The following is an 8860-nucleotide window of genomic DNA, read 5'->3' as shown; positions in this document are numbered from 1 at the left end:
AGTTCTATGTTTACAGGCAGCCGAGAAATTTGCTTCAGGCACTAAGTCGATGGCAGTCAGTGGCAGACTCATCAACATACCCTTCCTGGATGAACTTTAATCGGAGTATCACCTTTCACAATCACTCATTGTTTGACCGTTAATCTTCCAAAGGCTTTTGATGGAAGGATATGTTACCCTTTGTTGACATTGGATGTTGTTTGATGTTGAATGTTGCATGTTCATTGCATAATTTTTTGTTTCGGAAGACTGTCTGGTTTTTGTTTTCTTTTTGCATTACAAATTAAATGATTGAAAAGAACAACAATTTCCTTTTGATTTTCTCAGAGAGACCCGGGGTGCAGATACTAAGTTCCTTGAAAGTGATATCACACATAGACAGGGTGGTGAAACAGGAATTTGGCATCCTTGCCTACATCAGTCAGAGTATTGAGTACAGGATTTGAGATGTCTTGTTATGGCTGTACTAGACATCGGTAAGGCCACATTTGGAGTACTGAGTACTATTCTGGTTGCCCAGCTAAAGGAAGGATGTTATTAAAATGGAAAAGATGCAAAAAAGATTTACAAGGATGTTATGGAGACTGGAGGGTTTGCGTTATAAAGACAGGCTGGGGTTTTTTTTCACTGGAGTGTAGGAGTTTGAGGAGTGACCTTATAGGGGTTTATAAAATCGTGAGGGGCATGGATAGGCTAAGTGGCCAAGATCTTTTTCCCAAGGTAGGGGAGTTCAAAACTAGAGGGCATAGTTTTAAGATGAGAGGGGAAAAATTTAAAATGGACCTGAGGTGTAACTTTTTCACACAGAGGGTGGTGTGTGTGTATGGGATGAGCTGCCAGAGGAAGTGGTAGAGGCGTTACCAGTGGTAGAGACATTTGGACAGGTACATGAATCGGAAAATATTAGAGGGGTATGGGCCAAATGCAGGCAAATAGGACTAGTTCAGTTTAGAAAACATGGTCAGCATGAACAAGTTCGGCTGAAGGGCCCGTTTCTGTGCTGTATGACTCTATGGTTCTTCTTGCTTAAGTGGACAGCAGAGGGAGACGGATAAGTGAGTTGCCTCCTGCTCAATGATGGGAGGGTGGTTCCTGAGGATCTTGAGTGTCCTGTACATGTAAGGTCAGGTTGGGCAAGACCACTGCTGAACCAGATCCCGTTCTGTGTTCACTCACTCTCTACCTTGTGTGTCTTTTTAATAATTCCTCTCCCGATGTGGATGACACTGGCTGGATGACACTTCACAACCATCACTAGCAGCTTTGAGAAGGTGAGAGTTCACGTTCATTTACAAACAACCGTACTGCTGGCGCTTAAATCACATAAAGGACATCCAGTTAATAGTGCAGTGTGTGAACAGGAAGACATGCTGTCAAAGCTTGCTCACATCAGCACACATGCAAGAATGCCAAATTTCAAATCATCACAACAATTTCAGCAAAAAATGGTGATTTGTGCACAAGACAATTCTAATTGGCCAAGGCATTGTCACTGAGAATGCAACTAGGGACTACAGACTACCCACATGGTGTCCAGGACCTCAGCTCTGCTATTACCCAGACCCCAGTGTCAGTGGTGCCCAGGAACCAGGTCCTGCTATCACCCAGACCCCAGTGGGAGTGGTGCCCAGGAACCAGGTCCTGCTATTACCCACACCCCCGTGTCGGTGATGCCCAGGTCCCAGGTCCTGCTATTGCCCAGGGCCCAGTGTCAGTGATGCCCAGGTCCCAGGTCCTGCTATTACCCAAGCCCCTGTGTCAGTGATGCCCAGGTCCCAGGTCCTGCTATTGCCCAGGCCCCAATGTCGGTGATGCCCAGGTCCCAAGTCCTGCTATTGCCCATGCCCCAGTGTCGGTGATGCCCAGGTCCCAGGTCCTGCTATTGCCCAGGCCCCTGTGTCAGTGATGCCCAGTCCCCAGTGTCGGTGATGCCCAGACCCCCAGGTCCCAGTGTCGGCGATGCCCAGGCCCCCGTGTCGGCGATGCCCAGGCCCCAGTGTCGGCGATGCCCAGACCCCCGTGTCGCCGATGCCCAGGTCCCAGTGTCGGCGATGCCCAGACCCCCATGTCGCCGATGCCCAGGTCCCAGTGTCGCCGATGCCCAGGTCCCAGTGTCGCCGATGCCCAGGTCCCAGTGTCGGCGATGCCCAGGCCCCCGTCAGCTGATTATCCCCTCCTTGCCGCATTGTAAAAAGCGGAGCCAATCACAGCATCCCTAGCCGTGACTGACACCAGAGCTAACCAATGGAACATACACGGAAGTATGGTGTAACCAATGAGGTGCTTCCGGTGGTGAGGGCGCGGGCAGCCGTCCAATAGGAGATTGCGAGTGGAATGTTGCTTCCTGAGGCGGTGACCAATCAGGAGGCGCGGAAGCTGGGTGTATCCATTGTGCCAGCTGGAGCTGGTTGTGGCGCCCCCCGGGGCAGGGCACTTGCTCCTGGGCCCAGGAGATGAAAGGGAGCCCGGGGCTACCGGCGGGGCCGGTCTTTTCTTATGAGAGCCTGGTTCACGCTGTGGCCGGGGCAGCGGTAAGTCTGCAGGCTGCCCGGAGTAGGAGGCAAATCAATGCAGTACCTGTCCCCTAACTGCACTGTGTTCCCCTGCCATGCTCACAGTGGGGTTGGGATAGTATCTGCCTGAACCGGGGAATGGGTTGTACAGTTGTGCATTTTGAGAAATAATTGGCATGAAGTGGGTTTTGTTTTAAATGGGCTGGTGCACGTTTTGTGGGTTTGGAATGTGGAAAGCTGGCTTGAACGGGAGGGTCACATGAAGATTGTCCTCACCTAATGCTTCACTCACCCTGGGACATAGGAGCAAGAGTAGGCCATTCGGGCCCACAGGCCTGCTCCACCATTCAGTGAGACCATGGCTGATCTGGGGCCTAACGCTATCTACCTGACTTTGCTCCATGTCCCTTAATACCTTTGCCTAACAAGCACTTATCTTTTATTTTCTTATTCATTCATCTGTGGGACATGGGCATCGCTGGCTGGGCCCAGCATTTATTGCCCGTCCCTAGTTGCCCCTTGAGAAGGTGGTGCTGAGCTGCCTCCTTGAACCGCTGCGTTCCTCCTGCTGTGGGGTGACCCACGATGCCCTTAGGGAGGGAATTCCTGGAATTTGAACCAGTGACAGTGAAGGAAAGGTGATGTATTTCCAAGTCAGGATGGTGGTTTAGATGGGAACTTTAGGTGTTGGTGTTCTCATGTATTTGCTGTCTTCATCCTTCCAGATGAATATGGTCCTGAGTTTGGAAGGTGCTGTGTGAGTGTCTTTGGTGAATTTCTGCGCTGCATCCTGTAGATTGAATTTAAAAAATAAACTTTCACAGGATGAAGTTGTCGCTAGCCAGGCAGCATTTACTGCCCATCCCTCATTGCCCAGCAGGCAGTTAAGAGTCAACCACGTTGCTGTGGGTCTGGAGTCACATGTAGGCCAGACCAGGTAAGGATAGCACATTTCCTCCCCTAAAAGACATTAGTGATCCAGATGGATTTTTCTGACATTCAGCAATGGATTCACGGTCATCATTAGATTCTTAATTCCAGATTTTTATTGGATTCAGATTTCACCATCTACCATGGCGGGATTCAAACCCAGGTCCCCAGAACGTTAACCTGGGTCTCTGGATTAACAGTCCAGTGATAATACCTCTATGCTATTGCCCCACCTTAAGCACACACTGCTGTTACTGAGCGTCGGTGGTGGAGGGAGTGAATGCTTGTGGATGTAGTGCCAATCAAGCGGCTGCTTTGTCCTGGATGGTGTCAAGCTTCTTGAGTGTTGTTGAAGCTGCACTCATCCAGGCAAGTGGGGAGTATTCCATCACACTCCTGACTTGTGCCTTGTAGATGGTGGACAGGCTTTGAGGAATCAGGAGGTGAGTTACTTGCCGCAGTATTCCCAGCTTCTGGCCTGCTTTTGTAGCCACTGTGTTAATGTGGTGAGTCCTGTTGAGTTTCTGGTCAATGGTAACCCCCAGGATGTTGATAGTGGGGGATTCAGTGATGGTAACACCATTGAATGTCAAGGGGCGGTGGTTAGATTGTCTCTTATTGATGATGGTTATAACCTGGCATTTGTGTGGCATGAATGTTACATGCCACTTGTCAGCTCAAGCCTGGATATTGTCCAGATCTTGTTGCATTTGAACACGGTCTGCTTCAGTATCTGAGGAGTCACGAAACGTGCTGAACATTGTGCACCATCAGCAAACATCCCCACTTCTGACCTTATGATGGAGGGAAGGTCATTGATGAAGCAGCTGAAGATGGTTGGGCCTAGGACACTACTCTGAGGAACTCCTGCAGAGATTTCCTGGAGCTGAGATGATTGACCTCCCACAACCACAACCATCTTCCAATGTGTCAGGTATGACTCCAACTACCGGAGAGTTTGCCCCCTGATACCCATTGATTCCAGTTTTGCTAGGGCTCCTTGATTCCACACTCGGTCAAATGCAGCCTTGATATCAAGGGCTGTCACTCTCACCTCACCTCTGGCATTCAGCTCTTTTGTCCATGTTTGAACCAAGGCTGTAATGAGGTCAGGAGCGGAGTGGCCCTGGCGGAACCCAAACTGGGCGTCGCTGAGCAGGTTATTGCTGAGCAGGTGCTGCTTGATAGCGCTGTTAGTGACACCTTCCATCACTTTACTGATGGTCGAGAGTAGACTGATGGGGCAGTAATTGGCTGGGTTGGATTTGTCCTGCTTTTTGTGTACAGGACATACTTGGGCTATTTTCCACACTGTCAGGTAGATACCAGTGTTGTAATTTTACTGGAACAGCTTGGCTTGGGGAGCAGCAAGTACAGGAGCACAAGTCTTCAGTACTATTGCCGGAATGTTGTCAGGGTCCATAGTCTTTGCAGTATCCAGTGTCTCTAGCCGTTTCTTGATATCATTTGAAGTGAATCGAATTGGCTGAAGACTGGTATCTGTAACGCTGGGGACCACTGGAGGAGGCCGAGATGGATCATCCACTTGGCACTTCTGGCTGAAGATTGCTGCGAATGCTTCAGCCTTATCTTTTGCACTGATGCACTGGGCTCTTCCATCATTGAGGATGGGGATATTTGTGGAGCCTCCTCCTCCAGTGAGTTGTTTAATTGTCCACAACCATTCACACTGGATGTGGCAGGACTGCAGAGCTTAGAAGTGATCTGTTGGTTGTGGGATCACTTAGCTCTGTCTATCACTTGCTGCTTTCCCTGTTTGGTGTGCAAGTAATCCTGTTTGGTGTGCAAGTAGTCCTGTTTGATGGCTTCACCAGGTTGATGCATCATCTTCAGGTGTGCCTGGTGCTGCTCCTGGCATGCCCTCCTGCACACTCTCTCTCAGATTTAACGTTAATAACTGATCCTACATCCACTGCCATTTGTGGAAGAGGGTTCCATACAGTATTGAGTATATTTAAGACATAGATAGGTTCTGGATTAGTAAGAAAATCAAAGTTTATGGGGAGAAGCAGGAGAATGGGGTTGAGAAACACATCAGCCACGATCAAGTGGTGGAGTAGACTTAATGGGCCAAATGACCTAATTCTGCCCCTGTATGTATGGTCTTTGTGTGTAGAAGTGCTTCCTACCCTAACTCTCAGACAGTGGCCCCTAACTCTTAAACTATTTCCACTGGTTGAAGAATCATCTTTATCTACTGTCTATTTTTTCTCAATACAGTCACAGAGCCATACTGCACGGAAACAGACCCTTCAGTCCAGGCTGTCTGTAGTCCCAAACTAAATTAGTCCCACCTGCCTGCGCTTGGCCCATATCCCTCCAAATCTTTCCTATTCGTGTCCTTATCCAAATGTCTATTAAATGTTGTAACTACCCCCATCCATCACTTCCTCTGGAAGCTTATTCCGCACATATGAACCACTACCTGTGTATTTTAAAAAAAAAGTTGTCCCTCATGTAATTTTAAACCTTTCTCCCCTCACCTTAAAAATACTACCCCCTCAGTCTTGAGCTTCCCCCACCCTAGGGAAAAGACACCTACCATTCACCTTATCTATACCCTTCATGATTTTATAATCCTCTATATGGTTGCCTCAAGGTGAGGCAGAGCAGAAGTCCCTCCTGAGGAAGAAGATACGTGCTAAGGGGAGGTTGAGGCAACCATGGCTGACAAGGGAAGTCAGGGACAGCATAAAAATAAAAGGCAACGGTACACAATGTGGTGAAGAATAATTGGAAGTCAGAGGATTAGGAAGCCTTTCTAAAAACCAGCAGAGGGTAACGAAAGAAGCAATAAGGGGGGAGATGACGAAATGTGAGGGTAAGCTAGCTAACAATCTAGAAACAGATTGCAAAGAGTTTTTTTTTAAAAGAAATATAAAAGGTAAGAGAAAGGCAAGAGTGGATATAGGACTATTGGAAAATGAGTCTGGACAAGCAGTAATGGGGAACAAAGAAATAGCAGAGGAATTGAATAGGTACTTTGCATCAGTTTTCATGCTGGAAGACACAGTACCATACTAGAACTTCGAGAGTCAGGGGACAGAGGTGAGAGTAGTGGCCATCATTAAGGAGATGGTGCTGGGAAGCTGAAAAGTCTGAAGGTGGATCAATCACCCAGACCAGATGGACTATACCCAGGGCTCTGAAGGAGAAAGCTGAGGAGATTGTAAAGGCATTGGTTGTGATCTCTCAGGAGTCACTTGAAAATGGCTAAACTAACACCGCTGTTTAAGAAGGGAGGGAGGCACAAGACAGGAAATTATTGGTCAGTTAGCCTTGCCTCGGTAAGGTTTTAAAGTCTGTTGTTAAGGATGAGATTGAAATCTTCAAGATCCACAATCAGATCTCCCCTTAACTCTCTAAATTCTAAAGAAAACAGGCCTAATGTGTGTAGTCTCTCCTCACAACCCCTGAAGTAGGGGTACCATTCTTGTAAACCTACTTTGTACTCCCTCCAATGCCAGTGTAACCTTCCTAATGTATAGTGCCCAGATCTGCTCTCAGTACTCAAGTGGGGTCTAACCAGGGTTTTGTATAACTGCAGCATAACTACAGTGTCCTTATACTCCAATCCTCAAAATACCCAGCAACAGGGGACAACCAGGCTCGCATACCCCTCAACATGGTAGTTACCCCTGTGTGGGGTATCCATAGGAGTATTTTGGCGATATTGAGACGAGAGTCATAGAGTTGTACAGCACAGAAACAGACCCTTCGGTCCAACGCGTCCATGCCGACCAGATATCCTAAATAAATCTAGTCCCATTTGCCAGCATTTGGTCCATATCCTTCTAAACCCATTCTATTCATGTACCCATCCAGATGCCTTTTAAATATTGTAATTGTACCAGTCTCCACCACTTCCTCTGGCAGCTCATTTCATTCGTTTACCACCCTCTGCATTAAGATGTTGGCCCTCAGGTCCCTTTTAAATCTTTTCCCCTCTCACATTAAACCTATGCCCTCTAGTTTTGAACTCCCTCGCCCTGGGGAAAAGACCTTGACTATTCACTCTATCCATGCCCCTCATGATTTTATAAACCTCTATAAGGTAGTACAGCTCAAGTTGCTTCCTATTGAAAGCCCCTTATGTCAGCAGGGAGACCCCTCTACAATAAACCCCATTGGCCGACATAATGAAGCCCTCCTCCCATTGGCAGAGGGCCTCGAGTGCAGGGGATAGCCCTGAACACTATTTCCTCTTCACCCCCACCCCCGTGGGAACACTCCCTGCATCTTCACTGACAAATGCTTTCCCACCTCATCCCACCCCTACCTCCTGTTTGATTGTAAACGTCACCAGCCCAGGATCCACTGACTGACCTGAGCGGTGAAGACCTGGGGTTTAACCTCCCACAGAGGGTCAGGATGACCCTGGACTGCTGGGGAACAGGACTGTGGGAAGGGTGTGGGGCCCCTTGTAGAATACAGAGGCAGCTCAAGTAGTGACTATGACCAGAGAGCTTGTTGAAAGCCCGGTCTATATAAGGTGTTTAACTGGTTGTCTTATAGGAAAAGTGTCTTATAGAAGATCCGTCAGAGCAGAAAAAGGCCATTTGACCCTCTGAAGAGCATTCCACCCTGTCCCTGTAACCCTGCATTTCCCATGCCTAATCCACCCAGCCTGCACATCCCTGGACACTATGGATAACTTAGCATGGCCAATCCACCCTAACCTGCACATCTTTCGACTGCAGGAGGAAGCCAGAGCACCCAGCAGAGACCCACACAGACACGGGGAGAATGTACAAACTTCACACAGACAGTTGCCCGAGGGTGGAATCAAACTCAGGTCCCTGGTGCTGTGAGGCAGCAGTGCTAACCACTGAGCCACCATGCTGCCCAGGGATACTCTTGGTAACTGGAGAATGTATTTGTATTTTGTACTGGGGCTACAGAAAGTGTGCAGTCTTCAAGTCTCACATGTATGGGCAGTTTCTCAGGCGCAGGGTAATGCACTCCCACTGCGGTTCGGGTTCTGGGGTGGGTGTCAGCCCAGTATAACACAGTCTGTGCCACACAAAGGGGCCTGTTGTGTTCAAAGTGTGGGCTATTTGTAGACTGTAGGAACTGCAGATGCTGGAGAATCTGAGATAACAAGGTGTAGAGCTGGATGAACACAGCAGGCCAAGCAGCATCAGAGGAGCAGGAAAGCTGACGTTTCGCATCGAGACCCTTCTTCAGAAATTTCAGGAGCTGCTATGGGATTGTGAACAGGACCCTGTGAAAATCCTCGTGGTTTCTCTCAGACAGCCAACCTGACTGACTGCTGATCACCACCCCCCACCTCCCCTACCCCCACCTCTCCCACCCCCACCTCCCCCATCCCCCACCACCTCCAGTCCTGTGGGGAAACAGGTGTTTGTTTTTATTTGACTCAAAATCACCTGTGG

At 48.6% G+C, this 8860-nt stretch overlaps 1 protein-coding gene across 1 annotated transcript in view; it reads left to right on the top strand.

The window, feature by feature from the left end:
• Window positions 1–2328: 2328 nt before the first annotated feature.
• LOC109925978 (peroxisomal membrane protein PMP34-like) overlaps window positions 2329–8860 on the top strand; it is a 17407-nt gene continuing 10875 nt past the window's right edge. The window contains exon 1 of the mRNA XM_048617740.1: window positions 2329–2531. Coding sequence (XP_048473697.1) covers window positions 2454–2531 — 78 coding nt within the window. The 5' untranslated portion in view covers window positions 2329–2453. The remainder of the gene's footprint in view (window positions 2532–8860) is intronic.

Source organism: Rhincodon typus, chromosome 37, assembly GCF_021869965.1.
Source record: "Rhincodon typus isolate 14 chromosome 37, sRhiTyp1.1, whole genome shotgun sequence".
Taxonomy (NCBI): domain Eukaryota; kingdom Metazoa; phylum Chordata; class Chondrichthyes; order Orectolobiformes; family Rhincodontidae; genus Rhincodon; species Rhincodon typus.
The sequence above is the reverse complement of the archived record's forward strand: the minus strand, read 5'-3'. Positions and strand labels throughout refer to the sequence as shown.